The 18,766-nt window shown below is 45.2% G+C and overlaps 1 protein-coding gene across 6 annotated transcripts in view; it reads right to left on the reverse strand.

Moving 5' to 3' along the window:
- Positions 1 to 18,766, reverse strand: part of LOC308420466 (glutathione S-transferase Mu 3) — a gene marked incomplete at both ends in the record, with an annotated part of 70,801 nt that overhangs the window by 26,657 nt on the left and 25,378 nt on the right. Inside the window, 5 exons of one of the 6 annotated variants that reach the window (XM_080916493.1) lie at positions 196 to 296; positions 391 to 472; positions 754 to 818; positions 1,371 to 1,446; positions 1,715 to 1,750. The exons of 3 other annotated variants lie outside the window; for them this stretch is intronic. In XM_080916493.1, the coding sequence (XP_080772619.1) occupies positions 196 to 296; positions 391 to 472; positions 754 to 818; positions 1,371 to 1,446; positions 1,715 to 1,750 (360 nt within the window). Of the gene's footprint in view, positions 1 to 195; positions 297 to 390; positions 473 to 753; positions 819 to 1,370; positions 1,447 to 1,714; positions 1,751 to 18,766 lie in introns of those variants that run through there. 2 more of the 6 variants (XM_080916489.1, XM_080916492.1) reach the window with 2 other exon arrangements.

Below are 18,766 nucleotides of genomic sequence, written 5' to 3' on the forward strand. Positions count from 1 at the left end.
GGTGACGTGAGTAATGATAGTTTGAGTGTTGATGTGATAGATCACTAAGGTAACGAAGACCCTTCCGATGGTAAGACAGGAAACCTTGGAAAATCAATAACACAGTTCATTCACCAAAGGAGGATGCTACAGATCTGAATCCAAGACTTTAACTCCAGCTGCAAACCCTGTCTGCTTCAACTACTGGCCACTCACAAAGTCTGGACTGCAGCAGACTATCATGAGTTGTATGCGGGTGTCCATGACCTGGTTCTCCAAAGTATCCACACGAATCCTCTCCTCCTCCGTCTCTCCACCTGCAGCACACACAGCACACTCACCTCAACATTGGGTCCCAGTCAAGCAAAGAAGTTGTCTGCCATGCCCCACCCTGTAACCTGCCCCACTCACACAGGTTGTGCTTGCGGCCAAGGTAGCGCAGGATGGCGTTGCTCTGGGTGACCTTGTGTGACCCGTCAATTAAGTAGGGCAGCTAGACATACAAGCAGGGACAGTCAGATGAGATATGAAGTTCCAACATCTCATCCCTGGGTGAGGACAGACATGGGCCCTGGCACACAGTGTGCCTGCCATGGGAAGCTGACCATGAGCACAGTGTACACTGGATGGAGAGCTGGGACACAGACAGTCACAGATACACTGTGCAGTCAGCAGGGATGGAGCTGGTGAGCAGAGAATGACCCCACACCTCAGCCAGACAAGATGAGGTGACATCACCAGGCCTTCCCCAAGACCCCCCTTCCCTGCACCTACATTGGGAATGTCCAGGCCAAGATTGAATTTCTCACTCAGCCACTGGCTTCTGTCAAAGTTGGGGCCTGTGGTGAACAAGATGATATGAAAGAAAATCAGTACATTCTGACAGTCCATCTACAAGGACCCACCCAAGGAGTCATTAGCAAAATACCCTGAGACAGGGGATCTGCAACCCCTCACACTTAGTCAATCAAAAGATGAAGGAGAGAGGTGAACTACTGGTAAATAGGGGAGCCTGTGCCCAATGGGATCCCAAAATGAGCCCAGCCCAATGATAAATACAGGTGGGCCAGGAACTCCAGTCTCACTATTATTGTTTGAGGCAAGGTCTCTTGGTTTGTAACCAAGGCTGCCCAGAAACTGTACATGTAGACCTGGCTGACCTCAAATTCAGAGATCCATCTGTCTCTCTGCCTTTCTAATGCTGGATTTAAAAGCAAACTCCCCACAAGTGGCCATACCTAGTGCATAGAAAACCAAACTACACCCTCAAGAAGTTCCTGAAAGGAGCAGGCTCAAGCTTCAGCTGCAGGAAGTCTGCAGTCTGAGGGGCTGTGTGCAAGCATCCCTGGGCAAAGGGAAGCTGGTGGTGTCTGATCAGAAGGTGTCCTTACCATCCCCCATGACGTATCTCTTCTCCTCATAGCTTGAATCTGTGTATTCCAGGAGCAGGCGGATCGGGTGTGTCAGCTGGGAGAGATTACAGAAGTTAGAAATGACAGGACCTTTCCTGGGTGACTTTCTTCCCAGTTGAATCCCTCACACACCACAACCACCGCCACCCTGCTTTCTGTACACATACACTCACACGTGGGCACACTCTCACACCTGCAGCCTCCTAAATTTTTGGGCACCAGAGTGCTAAGAGGAGTATCTCTCCCTTAGAAACAGCCCTGATCGCTCTGAACTTCTTCCCTCCTGAGTCCTAGTCCCACCCTTTAGGGGACCCCTCTCTCACTCCTCGGACGTTCCAGTATCCCAGTATCATAGGCATGGCGCTGGTGCTGTGGTCTTCTCAGACTGACTTCAGTCAGCTTGAGCTGGGGAATTTTAAGGGAAAAGTAGGTGGAACCCTATAAATGGTTCCACCCTCAATGCCCTAACCCCACTCAGGCACTGCCTTTCCAGCCCTCTCCCTAACCCTCACCCTCCCCTCTGAGACTTTGAACCCTAAGCCAGAGGGCCACACCCTCAGCCCAAGAGAGGCAGGAGTGGGATCCAATGCAGATTCAGGCCTTGTATTCGGATCAGGGACCCAGAGAGGGCCCCCAGTGCTGGTCAGCAGCAGCTTACAAGCTCTTTTGGGGCTTTCCTGTCACCGCCCCCGAAATCTGAAAATGCAGCTCTCCTTTCCTTGGCAGAACTTGGATTTTTTCTATACTGTGTAAATCTGCCTTTCTGAGTCACAGATCTCAACAGAAGATAAAGCATGGTGCCCCTCTCATGAAAATTTAATTCAGTATCTATCCCTGCATCCAGAACAGCCCCTTTGACAGCTGCCAGAATGTATCATCAACCAAAGCCTCATTATTCACCTAGGACAGTCCATGAGATAGGAAGGACTCCAGGACAGCAGCAATCAAAGAACAAGTACTCCTGGTGTTTTTCTTTAGGAAATTCAGAACTTCATCATATACTCATCAAGCTGGTGACTATATAAGTTAGTCATTATTTTGGCCATGTTTGTAAGCTAAATTCAAGAACTAGTACCTAGAGCACAAGAGATCTGAGACACCATCAGAGTGCAAGGTATCTGGCTGTAAGAACTTCCTACAGGTTAGCGCTGTGCAAGGGAGCTTAGACCCTACGGCTGGGGTGTACCATAGAGGGGGAGCATGTTTTCCAAGAGGCTTGCTTTCAAGGGACAATGGGATACTCTACACATGGGATCCTGTAACACCTTGCACAGGACACAAGGAGCCCAAAGCTAGACCCTCAGCTGTCCACATCCCTAGATGCTGGACCTGGCCCAGGATTATGACATGGGTTTGTATATGACAGGGTGGCTCACATGACCTTTCAGGTTATTGTCCTGTATGTAGCATAACCTTCACAAGGACGACATCCTACCAAGAACACTCTCACCTGTCTACTGTCTTCTTTGCAGGGAAGAGACTCTTTCATAACCTAGAGGCTTGTGGTTAAGTGACCTGAGGATGACATCACCTTGTTTACAGACACTTATCAGATATAATGAAAAACAAATGACAGAAGAGGAGACTAAAATGTGTTTACAAGTCAAAGGGCAAGGCTGCTGCTCTGAAGAAAGTTCATTTTGGGATTAAGTCACCCTTTACTAGGACTACAGCATATGAAATCAGCATGTCACCTCACCCACATAATAGGTATGCAGTAAGGGTATAAGGGACAAGCAGAGGCCATCTCATCCTGTGACAATTAGAGAAGCCACATGCTCTGCAGGTCTCTGTGAGGATGTAAGCAAAGAGACCATGTCACTGGGGCTCACAGTGACTGTAGCAAATGCTGCCTTAGCATTTGGACATGTTCATCTGACCACTTCAGGTTCTCTGAATGTTCAAGCTCAGAAAGTAAGCTGAGGTTGTAAGGCAATGCTCAGAGTTAAGCTTGTACACAGAAAGACTATACTATTCATGCATGCATAAAACTTCCTGGTTTCATGAGCTCTTAGATCTTTAATCATTTGCTATTCTAAGGATCTCAGAAAAATGACATTTCTGGATTTAGCTGAGAAGTAAGTTTTAAATGCTATGAGAACAATAAGTTTGAAAGACAGTGAAAAAACAGTTAAACCAGTTTTACATGGAACAGAAATTGTACCATAGTGTGAACTCTCGGCTCTGTCTGCACCATGCCTGCCTGCATGTTGCCATGTTTCTGCCTTGATGATAATAGACTGAATCTCTGAACCTGTAAGCCAGCCTCAATCAAATGCTGTCTTTTATAAGACTTACCTTAATCGTAGTGCCTGTTCACAACAGTAAAACCCTAACTAAGACACATAGTGTTCATCCAATTTGTTTCTCTTTATTAAACAGTGAGTTCATAGCAAGGAGATCCCTCAGGTAAGAAGGCCCTTCATGTTGACTGTGAACTAACTGGTAAAGACCACAAGTTTAGTAAGAACTACAGGGAGGTATTTGCAATTCTGAATGAAACACATCAGCATATCTTCATCACTATGGGAACCAGAGAAGAGGAGTGAAGAAAGGAGAAGGGATCCATGCTGGCCAGGACAAGGACTCAGAGGGCCTGGGAAGGGAGCCAGAACCCTGGAGCCCTAAAGAGGACAGAATAGCTCTACAGACTGGGATAAGGGCTAGGACAGCAAGTCCTCAATGCAGGGTCTCCAGAGTCCAAGAGCATTGTCCCTTTGAATGACAGAGGTCTCTGATAGGCAACAGAAACAGTTGGGATTGAAGACATGGAGAGATCTGAAGGTAGGAGTCTCAGCCAGTGCTGTCCTGGAGAATGTCACAGCAGTGTTGATCACCGATCCTCTGGATATCTCTGTGCACTGTCACAAGTTTACAGTGCAGCCAGTCCTGGTGTCTGTCTGAAAAGGACACTGTGCCGAAACAATCTCAATGTATTGGAGGAAATTTGGCTTATAACCTGAAGAGTGACATCTGGGATGTATTCCATAATTCCTTCCAGGCCAATGGGTGACATTCAACATGGTCAATGCAAAAACACAGAATTTTATGAGTAATGGCTTCTGAATTTTAAAACACTGCAGAAGTAAGTGACAACAAACTACATGTTCTCTTCCTCATGGAGACTCTGAAAGTCTCTCATAAGCCATCTAGAGAAACTCAGGAAGTAGAGAAGATATGTAATTGAAGAGGAATTTTAATACAGCAGCATGGTTACTCTTGCCGGAATATAGACTTGCCCTTAGTATACCCCTTTCATCACAAACAATGCTGTTCAATTGAGGGATAGACAAAGTGATGAATCAGAGAAAGATTCAATGGGGTAGGGTTACCTCAACTCTCCTGAGAACACCACAAGAAAAAGACAATGTGCAATGATGATTGTTGATACCCTAGGAAACAAAATCTGTTTTCATATCTTGTCCCAGTAGGTTAGATAGTAGCTTTGGGGAAGCAACCATGTGGCTTGGATGAGGTCCCATGTATGAGCCTCATGCCTTGTATTTTTCCCTCATTCTCTGTACATTGAATTCCAAGCTCTTTTTCAAATGCCATGTCTAATGATCATCTGTCTGCATATGCTCTATACACTCTAGACATCACATGGGGAAAGAATGAACTCAGAGCAAACCAGCCAAACACCAGGCACACCTGTAGATTCCACTCTCCAATAGGAAGTACACAGTGTCTCTATCCCTCTGCCATCCCAGTATCCCCACTACTAGTTATCCTATCTATAAGGATCGGTTTCATATAAAAGGCATCCTGCCTCTGTGCATGTAGTTGATCAGCAGTACCACTTCTTCTGGGGAAGAAGACTTTCCGGAACAGTTGTGCACAGCAGAGTACAGCTTATGCAAAGGTAAATAGTTAATGCAGAAATAAATAAAGAACAGGCAGGAGAGCCAGGCAGGATTCTCTCCAGTCTTGGAAGTGAGAGAGCCAGGAGTCAAGCAAAGACAGATCAAAGCTGAAGAAACGCCCTTGATTCCTTATATCACAGGCAATTTCAAGAATTGCTGCAGCCTTCTATGAGCTCTGAACATCTTCCAGCATACGGAAAACAGCACAGTCTCTGGCACAGGAGACATTAGTGACCGCGCCTCACCTGCCAGAAGGATTCAAAAGTAGTTAGGTATCTGTGGAGAGTGGAGGACACCCTATGTGCAAGTTGTAAATACATCCAGACAGAAAATAAGCTAGACAGACACACAGTAAGAGACAGGAACCAAGGAAGGGAAGAAAAGAGAAAAAATGGAGGGAGAGAGGGAGGGAAATAGAAAAAGCTTTATTTAGATATATTAAACATTTCAAGATAGGAGAGAAACAGCCAAGTTTAATGTAAAAAAAATTTTGACTAAAGACATACTAAGAAGAAAAATACTCAATACTTTAAGACTCAATAAACCCATAACTATCACAAAGCATCTACAACACTGATAACACGTAATTCCAACAAAATGAATGCAAAACCACACACAGAGCTAAGAGGGATGATACTCATTTGGGAGAGTGCTGGTCTAGCATGCACAAACCCCTGGGTTCCATTTGAGCACCCTGTAAACCAAGAATAGAGGAGCTCTAGGAAGGTCAAAGCTGAAAGATCACTAGTCCAAAGCCACGCTCAGCTTCACAGTGAGTTTAAGGCCAGCTACCTGAAAGAGGAGGCCTGCTTCACCTAGGAGAAAAATGATATGATAGACTCATAAGTTTTGGAAAAAGAAAAGAGACCTAAAATTCTGCACAGATGATTTCAAAACTAGGTGTTCAGTTCTTCATACAACTTGCCAATGATACAATGAACTGAAACTAATGCAAATAAAACAAAATGTAAAGTGAAATATTAAACTGCAAATGGAGAAGTAATGCATAGTAAGTGGTGGAGCAAAAGATATTTGGGTTTCATGAACTAGCTGGATGGTGCTTCAAAACCTCCCCAAATTAGTAAGTTTGACTACCAATTGTCATGAACTTGGGTCTGGAATAAATGTCCATCTGAGAGGCAGCATGAGCTGGAGGCTATAAGTCTCTGTTCCTTCTGAGTCTGATTTCCCACCTAGGCTTTGCAGAGAAAATATGATGTCTCAGTTGTAATCGCTTCTGTGCTCAGACATGGCAATACAAACAGAGACAAAGATGGAGGAGAGAGGGAAGAGAAAAGCATGTAGACATGAGAGCTGAGGAGCTCAGGGAGACTGGACCCTGTGTGAGCTGTTCTGTATACTCTGAGTGTAACAATACAAACTTGGACACTCAGCAATCCAGTACAACTTGTCCAACCATGACACTTGTCTGGAGGGAACCTGAGATTCAGAAGGTGCAAGTAGTTTTCTTTTCACACAGCTGATCAATAGGAGAGGGTCTGAGTCAGACTGTCTTTGTGGGGGCCATTCTACCCATGCCTCCTGTCTTCTTGCAGTAGACACTCCATTCTTCTTTATTTTCATCAACAACTTCCTGGTTCAGAACTAATCTCCTTATAGCCTAAGTTTGTATACAACCTAGACCTCTGGCATGACAAAGTAGTGCAACAGGTCAGTGAAACTTAGAAGAGATCTTACCCAAAGACCTACCAAAGACAGGATGAAACACTGTGGTGGAAGGCCCAGGAAGAAAGGCTCATCAGGCTTGTAATCAAGAAAGTCCAAGTTCCACAGTGTGGTGCCTGAGGTCAAACTCACTGAGCCAAAGCTGACCTCATCCCCAGGCCTGATGAGGGACCAGGCTGAATAACACCCACATATGCTACTAGCCTTCACCCAGGGTGGTGTCATAGAGTGTAAAGAGTTCAAAGATATCCACAACTTCCTGTCCTCCAAAATCAATGTGCACCCAGCTGCAAGTACAATCCTCAGTGGTTCCTTCTTCCCCTATCCTCCTTATCTCCCCACAGCTGTAAAAGCTATTGCACAATCCCCAAGGCAATGAGCCTGGACAAGAACCTGTGCTTATGAGAACTGGCTGAGAAAGTGTGGAACTTGATGGGCATGGAGTCCACACTGAATGTTTCCATAACATCTCCAACTCCAAAATAACTAATTAAGTAGTTTGGATGAGTGTTAAAAAATAATTAGTGACCCATGGTTCTCTGTGAGGAAAGAGTCAGACTTGGTTCCCGAGGAGCCAGGAGGTACCACATCCACACTGGGGTCTGTGATCTCTTTCTCTGCCTGTCTTGTCTCTGTCTGTCTCTCTCTTTCCTAACCTCAGGATGAGGATGTGTCTATTTATCTTGCCGTACCTGACATCATGCCTCATCCAGAGGTCCGTGGTGTGAAAATGAGGAGCTGTCCCATTTCACAGAGAATCCATGTGCTAAGAGGAATGTAGATGATAGTCAGGTATCTGTTACTTAGACAGAGTAGGAGAGAAAATCAGTCCAAATGACCAAATACATATTCTGCCACATGGTCCCAGAGCGTTCATGGTCTCTTGACTCCATGATGGGAAAGAGCATTATAGCAAAGAGTGAGTGTGGGAGAAAAGCTACTCACCAAGCAGTGTGAGGAAGCTGGGAGATGAAAGGGAAAGGCTGTAATATAGCCCTCAGCCATGCTCACCCCCAACACCTACTTACTCCTACTACCCATCCCCGTTGTGTCTCCACCACTTTTCAATAGCATTTTACTAATTCCAACACTATACTATTTCATAGATGGGTCTTAGATTCATGTTGCAATCACCCCCAACTCTGAACATAATTACAGTGGGACCATGCCTGTATTCAAAGCCATTGAAAAACAGTTCCAATCCATACTCTCACAGAAAATGATGGGTCAAACGAAACGGCCTCACCACAGGATGTTCATGGTGGAGTCCTTGAGAAAGGACACTTGGGTACATTCTCTGACCCAGCACAACCACAGCCTGGGAATTCAGTGCTTCTTTCTGGGGGTTCTGATTAGATAGAGTTTTCTGAAGATCATCTGTGCCCATGAACATTTATTAGTGACATGATTGAGAGTAGAATTTCAGTCATAGACAACCCATGAAGAGAGGATATTTAAACATATGTTGGATGACTTTACTTGAGTGTTTGTTGTTAGTTTGTTTGTAGGAGGACTAGGTGAACACTTGGAGCAATGAAAGACTAACTTGCAGGAGTCCTGGGTACTGACTTCAAGCCATCAGGTTAGGAAGCAAGTGCCTTTATTCACTGAACCACCTCACTGAACACATGAGGGCTATTTTAGTTCATGAATTCGGAGGGATTTCAGTTCATATTTTCAGGGAAGATATAGCAGCAAAAGCAGCTCCTTTCCTGTGCCGGGGAAACTTGGCCATCCCTTAGCATCTGTAACATCTTCAGTCTCCAGAGAGGGCCTCCAAACACTTGTGTCTCCAGAAGCCAAAAGCAGCTGTGTCATCCTCGTGCACAAGCTCACTGGCAGAGGGGATGTCCTAGAGAGGCTGTGCAGACCCCAGCTGGGCAGGATGAGCAGCCACCTTCCTGAGCACTGGCTTCGGTCATGATAGAAGCTTCAAGATAATCTGCACTGGATGAACTCCGGGTGAAGCCGATGTCTACAGATGTGACTGGAAACCAGATAGGAATACAGTATGGTTGGACTGCCATGTCAGTGTAGCTCTGTAGCCATGGCAGGGCGCCTCTGTAGCACCAGAACTCATATGCTACCTTTCAGAATGTGAAATGTATTTGTCTGGACACCCCTGCCCACTGTGCTTTAAAGTCTCAGCTGAAGAATGGGTTGTTATTATGATGTGACTTGGTGCTTTGCTCTGACCTCCTTAAACATGATCAAGGGGAATTCATAATGGTCCTGAGGCCAAGCCACAAAAATCTGGCAGAAAAGATGGCCCAGCAGTAAAGATACTTGCTGCTCTTGCAGGGGACCCATATGAGATGCCTCATAATCACCTGTAACCCCTGTTCCTGGGGATATGGCCACCGAGAGCACCCAAAGGGGTGTGTGCATGTCCTCATCCTGAGGAACACAAAAACATACATTTAAATTCCTTAAAAATTAATTTCATTTAATTTTAAACTCTGAAGAAGAATACAAGAGCAAGAGCAGCATCAACAACCCACTGTCCCTGTGTGTACATCTGACTGCGTCCCACAATGGACAGGCTGAAGAGGCAAGACATTAAAATTGCTCCTAGATTAAGAGCTTTACCTAATAGAATTTAAGGAGAATGAAATGAGCAATGAGGAGATTTCTAGAAAGCCGAGGAGTAACTGAGCTGAGAGGAGAGGAGGAGGCCAGGCAGTGGTGGCACATGACTTTAATCCCCACATTTGGGAGGCAGAGGCAAATGGGTCTGTGAGTTTGAGGCCAGCCTGATCTGATTTCCAGGCCTGCTAGAGCCACACAGAGAAACACTGTCTCAGAAAACGAACACACAAACAAACAAAACAAAACATGGAAAGAGAGGAAAAGCAGTCCTCTTAACTCAGAAATCAGCATTACAAACCAGTATAGTGGACTGCAAGACTAATAATGTTTCAGAACTGCCTCTTGGGGAAACTGGCCAACTTGATGAAACAGAAAACACAGCATTCAGAAACACTTACATAGAATTCAGAATCGTGGGTTCCAGGACAACCCATTCTGGGGTTCTGGTTCTCACTGACTGAGTCTAACCCAGAAGTACACAGTTAGTGTGGACAAGTTCAACTTGGCTGGGGCCAAGGCCAGAGGTAAAGGGAGTTCAGGACAGGACTTTACTCTCTGGGAGCTGGCGGTCCAGTCTGGAAAGACAGACACTGTGTTGAGATGGGTGGGCCTTGATAGCAGTGAGTTGCAAGGTCAGTGACAACACTATGGGGAGTGACCTGGATTGTAAGTGGCTACAAGGAGTGTGCACAGGAAACAGGACTTGGGATCAGAGGAACCCAAGAGTCCTGAACATGGTTCATCCCAGTTTAAAACACTGGATGATTCAGAAAAGCTAGATGGCAGATTCTGGACACTTGGTTGCAGGCATCTATAGGTGGCTTCAGAATGTCCAAATGAATTCTTCTCTTCTGCTTTTGTACAGCACACAGAGTGGTACATAGTCGGTGCTTCACCAAAGCAAGTCATGAGGATGGACGTGGACTCTATCTCTCGACTATTAGCCTAGGCTAGTTTCACACAGAGACATGATGGTTATGGGTGATATAACACAGGATGGCATTTATCTAGGTGACTGTGTGTCTAACTATGCCACATACTGTACAAAAGATGCTCCCTACTTCAGCTACATAAGAGGAACTTGCTTCCTTGGCTTGGGGCTCTTCTGCATATCTGCCAGTCCTGTCTGTCTCCCACCTCTGTATGTGTGTTTCCTTCTGTCTGTCTTTCTTTCTCTGTCTGTGCCTATGTCTGTGCATCTGTCTCTGTCTCTCTCTTCAATTCCCAATAGGCATGACATAGCATCCTATGAGATGGCAGGGCCACAGTCAGAAAGAGCTTATATACCCTGATGACACCATGTGACAGGACCACTCAGCCTCCTGGATTCTTCCTATGGACCTTACATAGGAAAGTGAACTGTTTTTGCAGATTGGGTTCTGTTTCATCTGAATCTTTCTTCATTAACACAATAGAAGTGGAGAGCATTAGCCTCTGTTGTATTAGACCAGTAGGTGGCTGCAGCCAAAGTCAGGAGGCCCCAAGAGTTTCAGTCTTTTCTCAATGAGTTATAGACACTAAACAGAACTTGTGTCCATTCCAGTGCTACAAACATTCTAAAGTGCCAGAAATTTAATGGATTCTAGCCATGTCAAGTCATTGGCCTTTTGGGATAAGTTTGAAGGCCATGCCTTATAGTACTGTTACCTGTGGCTTACTTTCCTAATTTTGCCACGAAGTTCTAAAACTTGTTTTCATTCCAAATTCTCTTCCCTTTACATGAAGAATGATTCAGACTCCTTTTGGTTTGCATAGTGGTCATAACCCAGAGTTTCTTTTGCTAAAGTGGAGAGAATGTGGCCATCAAAGCCGAAATACTGTCCTCTCATGGGGAACTTTGGCCACCCTCTGTTCCAGGTCCATGTCTACTTCAGTGCCGTTGGAAATTTTATTCTCTCTACTCGACATTATCAGAGTGCCACTCCTGACTTCACTGCATCCTTTCCAGCTTATCTTCTTTGTCCTTTAGTTAAAATTTAACAAACGTTGGCTGAAATAATGTGAACTTACCAGCTTCACGAACATTTCACTTCTATGAGTTTATCTTACGACCTTTAGCTTCTAGTTCCCCAATTATCTCAGCAAGCCTGCCCGTTCCTTGACTGCAGTAGACAGCAGCAGGCAGGGGGTATGAAGACAACACCCATCAGGGCTCTCATCCAGATGTGCTACCTGATACAGGTAGGTTGTAGGCACTGCCTGACAAAGGTCAGACACTGTGATGCAGCCTGTGCTATAGGAACATGCTCAGTGGGTAGGTACTTCTGCAGTGTGTCCAAGTCCTTCATGGACAACTCAGTGCAAAATGTCCACAGCATCTCTGCCCTACACTGTGGCACTGGGACCCCACACACCAGGCCTGCCCATCCCCAGTCATGATCTTCCACGGGCAGCTGCAGCTTCTAAATGAGCCTGCTTAGCTGAGAGACTGCTGGTTGTATGGAGGGAGCAAAACATCTCTGGAGATAATGCCCTCAAACTCTAAATTTTCCTGTCATCAAGCATTTGCCAAGCCCTGCTGTACATATTGAAGATGAACAATCCAGAGCTAGTGTTGTGGTACACACCTGTAATGCCAGTAGTCATGAGGTAGAAGATGGAGGATTATGGGATCAAGGGCCATCTCAGGCCCAGAGTGAGCAAAGACCCAGCCAGTGTCAGAGACATGAGATCCTGGATCAAAAACACCAGCAACCGAGGCTGGAGACATGGTCAGAGGTTAAGAGTACACTGCTTTTAGAGCAGTTCTGTTGCCAGCACCCACGGGGCTGTCTGTAATTCTAGCTCCAGGTATTTGATGCCTTTTTCTGGCATCTGCAAGCAGTAGCAATCCATGTGGTGTTCATACACAAATGCTAGCAAAACGCTAATACACATAAACTGATAATAAATATTTTTTTAGGAATAATTAAAAAAGAGTTGAGAGAGCAAGAGATCAGAGAGAGAAAGAGAGAGACACAGAGAGAGATCCCTTCAATTAACATCTGCTTGAGTTGAGTGAAAAACCCTCTATGTATTTCGGATAGTGGGACAAACATGCGAAGAGATGTGCTGAGATCACAGATGCAGGATGCTCTGTGCAGAAAGGACATGGATGAGGAATACCATATGTGCTCACCTACTGCCTGCATGCTCTCCCCCTCCCATCAGCAAGGATCACTCTGAATGAAGCATGTCACAAGCTACACGTAGAACACTGTGGTGCTGAACTCTGCAAAACAAGTCTGGCACTGTAACAACAACAACAAAAAAAAGTTGTGAAAAATGGAATATATTTATCACATGGTCCATGTTTGGGCTGGTAGCTTATGCCTCGAATTGCAGCACTTAGAGGCAGAAGCAGGAAGATTGATATGTATTCCAGCCTGACACAGTTATATCAAGTGTTCTATAGTAAAACCTAGTCTCCTAAAAACAAAGACAAAAGGGGTGGGGTGGAACCAGAAGTGAACAAAAAAGGAAAGAAAAAAAAATGAAAGGTTCATCTTTTATGAATAAGTTAAATTTAAGGTTTAGCTTTGGAAAGGTTCTTCACTTTTAGTTAAAAGTGGAGCCTCCATCACCATGACCCCTACCTCTAATAGGAAGCATTTGACAGCTCATGACAGATTTTCTGAAAGGTTACTACTGGGGAGTGCTGCAGCATCGAGATGGGGTAGCCATGAAGGGCCCACAGTGCAGAGCAGAGTCCCACAGCAAAAAACCACCCAGGCCAAATGCAGTCACGACCATGTGAGAGGACCCTACCTAGTCTGTGAGCCAGGAATGACTCAGAAACCACAGTTGGAGAAATGCAGCCTTAGAGATGGAGGCCAGTGAGGGGTAGAGCAGAGCAGCTGCTGGCCTGGAAACAGCTGGGGGAGGGGAGATGGAATGGAGCCTGCAGCAGCAGGCATGCCCTGGGGAAGCCCTGGGGTCAGCAGGCTTGGGCAGAGACCTGACACCACCAGGTGGAGAGACTGGTCAGAATGATCCTCTGGTATACAGAATAGAACAGGTGGGACTGATGACCAGAAAAACCAATCCCCCTGAGCTCCCCTCTCCCCACCCCCGCAGCCCTCAGAAGGTGATCTCAAGGTGTAATGTACATTATATTGGTAAATTGTCATCTGTTGCTTAAGCTCACTGAGTACTTTTGTCTCATCTCGGATCTTGTGGTAGGGGGGTTGTCTTGCTTGAGGTTTAATAATAAAAATTAAAAATTAAAGTTAAAAATAGCTATACAGGGGGCGCAGAACAGGGCTCGGCCCATCTGCCACCGGGACTAGCAATTCCCCGAGATAAAGGCTGGTGAGAAGGGGATCTGAATAGCCAGGGGGCAGAGAGATCTCTGCCCAGTGCGCACGGAAAGTGTGCCCCTGCCCTGCCTGATCCAGGGACCAGGAACCCAGCATTGGGACCTCTGTTCCCACCCAGCGGCTTTGGGGCTCAGAACAGGGCTCAGCCCATCCACCACCTGGACCAGTGGAGATCCAGGGACACAGACCAGGTACAAGGGAACCTTGTATCTGGCAAGAATATATCACTGGCAACAAAATGGCAAGAGGAAAACAAAAGAGCATATCCCAAGGAAACTAAGACAACCTGGCAACACCAGTACCCAGCTCTCCCATCACAGCAAACAGCGGAATGCAAAACACTCCAGAAAAAGTAGACGCAGACCTAAAAGCATACCTCAAGACGATGATAGAGATCCTTAAACAAGAACGGGAGGAAAAGCAAAAAGAATCAGAAGATTTTAAAGAGGAAACAAGAAAAACACTCAAAGAACTCAAAGAACTAGAGGAAAACAGAACCAAAGAGATGACGGAATGGAAGAAGGAATTTAAAACAGAAATTGACACAATAAAGAAACAAACCTAAATAAAATAAATAAAACCTAAATAAAACTAAAAGAGATAACCCTAGAGGTAGAACACCTAAAAAAGAAATCAGGAGTCACAGATGCAAGCATTTCCAACAGACTACAAGAGATGGAAGAGAGAATCTTGGGGGCCGAAGACAACATTGTAAACATAGACAAAACAGTCAGAGAAGATGCAAAAAGCTCCTAACCCAAAATGTCCAGGAGATCCAGGACACAATGAAAAGACCAAACCTAAGGATAATAGGAATAGAAGAGGGAGAAGAATATCAACTAAGAGGCACAGTAAATATCTTCAACAAAATTTTAGAAGAAAACTTCCCTACCCTTAAGAATGAGATGACCACCAGCATAAAAGAAGCCTTCAGAACTCCAAATAGGTTGGACCAGAAAAGAAATTCCTCACGACACATAATAGTCAAAACACCAAGTGCCCAAAGCAAAGAAAGAATACTAAAAGCAGTAAGGGAAAAAGGTCAGGTAACATATAAAGGCATACCAATCAGAATCATACCCAATTTCTCAACAGAGACTATGAAAGCTAGAAGAGCCTGGACAGACATCATGCAGACCCTAAGAGAGCAAAAGTGCCAGCCCAAGCAGCTATACCCAGCAAAACAATCAATCACCATAGATGGAAAGATGAAGATATTTCAAGACAAATCTAAATTTACACAATATCTGACCACAAACCCAGCTCGGCAACGAATAATAGGTAGAAAACCCAATACAATGAGGGGAACTACATCCTAGTAAAAACAAGAAAACTCCTAAGCAAGAAAACCAAAAGAAGAAAGAGACACAGCCACAACTCAACCTACAAAAGCAATAATAGCAGGAAATAGCAACCATTATTCCTTGATATCTATTAACATAAATTGACTCAACTCCCCAATAAAGAGACATAGGCTATCAGACTGGATACATAAACAAAATCCAGCATTTTGCTGCATACAGGAAACTCATCTCAGAGACAAGAACAGACACTATCTCAGAGAAAAAGGTTGGGAAAAAAACTTCCAACCAAACAGCCCCAAGAAGCAAGCTGGAGTGGCTATTCGAATATCGAATAAAGTAAATTTCCAACCAAAAGTTATCAAAAAAGATAAGGAAGGACACTTTTTACTCATTACAGGGGAAATCTGTCAGGAGGAACTCTCAATCCTTAACATATATGCTACAAATACAAAAGCACCCACATTCATAAAAGAAACCCTACTAAAGCTCAAAAAATACATTTCACCCCACACAATAATAGTGGGAGACTTTAATACCCCACTCTCACTAATGGACAGATCACAGAAACAGAAACTGAACAAGGACAGTGTAAAACTAGCAGAGACTATGAACCAACTGGAATTAATAGATATCTACAGAACATATCATCCTAAAGTAAAAGAATACACCTTCTTCTCAGCACCCCATGGCACCTTCTCGAAAATTGACCACATAATTGGACACAGAATGAGCCTCAATCAATATAAGAAGATTGAAATACTCCCATGCATCCTCTCAGATCACCAGAGTCTAAGGCTGGTCTTTAACAACAACAAGACAACAAAAAGCCCACATACACATGGAAACTAAACAACGCTCTGTTAAACGATAGCAGGGTCAAAGAAGAAATAAAGAAAGCAATTAAGGATTTTCTAGAATTCAATGAAAACGAAAACACAACATACCCAAACCTATGGGATGCAATGAAAGCAGTACTGAGAGGAAAACTCATAGCTCTGAGGGCTTCCAAGAAGAAACTGGAGATAGCATACATCAGAACTTGACAGCACAGCTAAAAGGTCTAGAACAAAAGGAAGCAGATACACCCAAGAGGAGTAGACGGCAAGAAATAATCAAACTTAGGGCAGAAATAGACCAAATAGAAACAAAAAGAACCATCAAAAGAATCAACAAAACCAAGAGCTGGTTCTTTGAGAAAATCAACAAGATTGATAAACCCCTAGCCAGACTAACTAGAGGGCAAAGAGAGAGTATCCAAATTAACAAAATCAGAAAGTGTCCCGCGCAACCGTCTCGCCTGCAAGAACGACGCGGCACACAAAATAGAATCCTTCTGCGGTAAACTTTATTAATCTGGAAAAACCGGTACTTGCTTCACGTAACGAAAAGGACGGAGAAAACCAAGAGATCCAAGGAGACGAACAGGACGAACAAGCTCCACGAGACGGCCAAAAACCAACGAGGGGAAGAGAGGAAGAAGAGAGGAAAAGAGAGAGGGAGAAGAGAGGGAGAGAGAGGCAGAAGAGAGAGGAAGAGAGAGAGGAGCTATCCAGCCCGTCCCCTATAAAAGGATCAGTCCTTGCCTTGGACGCGGAGCCCCCTGATTGGTTGAGACTCAGCAGGCCCTATGACGCCACGGGAAGAGGCGGAACTCATGAAGCGGAAGTTACCCAGCCTGTGCGCACATGGCTTGTTTACTGCTAACTCCAGCCAGATATCAGCGCCATCTTGTAATGGCGAATGCGTGGGAATGTGTGGGCGGCGCCCCACAGCCGGATATCAGCGCCACCTTGTAATGACGGAAGCGTGGGAATGTGTGGGCGGCGCCCCACATCTCCCCCTATCTTTTATACTTTAAGCAAAGTAGGACACCCATATTAGGAGGGCGGAGATAGAGGTCAAATCCTCATTAAGGTGTATAAAGACCATGTACAGGAGTAACCGCTAGGCCTTTTGTAGCCCGCAGTACACCTGACCTGTCCTCTGCCGTTTTTCTGAGGGAGGACACTGGGGCAGGAAACCCTCATACAAATGGCTTATCTCCCGGAGAATACCCCGCGACCAGGGGTTTCTCAGTGCGATGCTAAGCTCGGCATCCCTCATGAGCTGCTCAAACCAGACACTCTAATCCTGTGCAATGAACCGAAGTTCTAGGAGTGCAAGAGCTGTCTGGCCGGCGACCTACTGCTTAAGCAAAGACAAACAGATATCGGCTGATGCTGCATGTTCTAGAGCGACCGGCGCTTGGGCAGTAACCACCTTGTCTCTTTTTTGTTTGGGCCTCGAGCTTAACAAACCAGCCAGAGAAGCAACGCAAGTCCGCAGCAAAGGATTGCTCCCAAGAGTCCCACCCCCACCCAAGTTAGTATTGGGGGTGAAAAGGTTAGGGGAGACTGTAGCATCAAGTTCCACTGGAATTGGTTTCAGGAATGCCGACAGAATCGCCCATCTCGTCTCTTCTCTGGCTCTCTGGTTCCACCGAGTCAGGAGCAGGGCTGTCATCAGGAGTCTCTGCCGTTTTTCGCGTGAGCCTCTCGGGAACCCAGAAAGGATTATTTTCATCCTGAGGAAAAACACAAAACAGCTCCCCTGGATCTTATCAACACAAGATCCGGTCCTTTCCATTCATTAGTTATGACATCTTTCCATTTTACCATCTCTTTTGGTTTATCCATGGGTAGGCAATGCCTTTCGGCTGCCGTATGGCCATGGTCATCAAGATTTAAAAAGTTTAAGGTGAACAGTGCCATGGATACTGCTGTCCTAGGCACAGGGGGCAAGGCCTGCATAATCCCACCTTTCTGTTTTATTAGATATGATTTAAGAGTGCGGTGAGCACGTTCCACAATACCTTGTCCTTGTGGATTATACGGCAAACCTGTAAGATGAGTCACAGCCATCTGGCTACAAAATTGTTGAAATTTTTGTGAGGTAAAAGCCGGTCCGTTGTCTGTCTTTAAGAACTTTGGCTTACCCCAGGCACTCCAAGCCTCCAAGCAATGTTGGATGGCATGTGAGGCCTTTTCTCCAGATAAGGGAGTGGCTACAATTATTCCTGAACAGGTATCAATGGATACATGTACATATTGCAGCTTACCAAAGGCGGGGACATGGGTAACGTCCATTTGCCATATTTGAAGAGGCTGGATGCCCCGAGGATTAACCCCCGAGTGGGGCGCAGGCAGAAACTGACTGCAATTTTGGCAATTGACAACAATATCGCGAGCCTGTTTTCTGGAAATGGAAAAGCGGCGCCGCAAAGTTTCGGAAGTTACATGAAAGTTTTTGTGAAAACTTTTAGCAGCCTCTAGCGGCGAAGACATGGCTATAGCAATTATTTTTGTAGCCCTGTCTGCCAAATCATTGCCTTGAGCCATAGGTCCTGGCAATCCGGAATGAGCTCTAATGTGAGTAATATAAAAGGGCAATCTTCTGGCTAGAAGGCAATTTTGAATTTGCGCAAAAATTGAGGCAACTCTGCTAGACGGTTTAATAATGCCAGCCGCCTCAAGCAAATTGACAGCATTAACAACATAAGATGAATCAGACACTATATTTATAGGCTCTGAAAAACGTTGTAAAAACCTCAAGAACCACTAAACATTCTACCACCTGTGGGGAGGTTTCTGTGTACT

The sequence above is a fragment of the Micromys minutus genome (genome assembly GCF_963924665.1).
Source record: "Micromys minutus genome assembly, chromosome: 4".
In the NCBI taxonomy this organism is placed as follows: domain Eukaryota; kingdom Metazoa; phylum Chordata; class Mammalia; order Rodentia; family Muridae; genus Micromys; species Micromys minutus.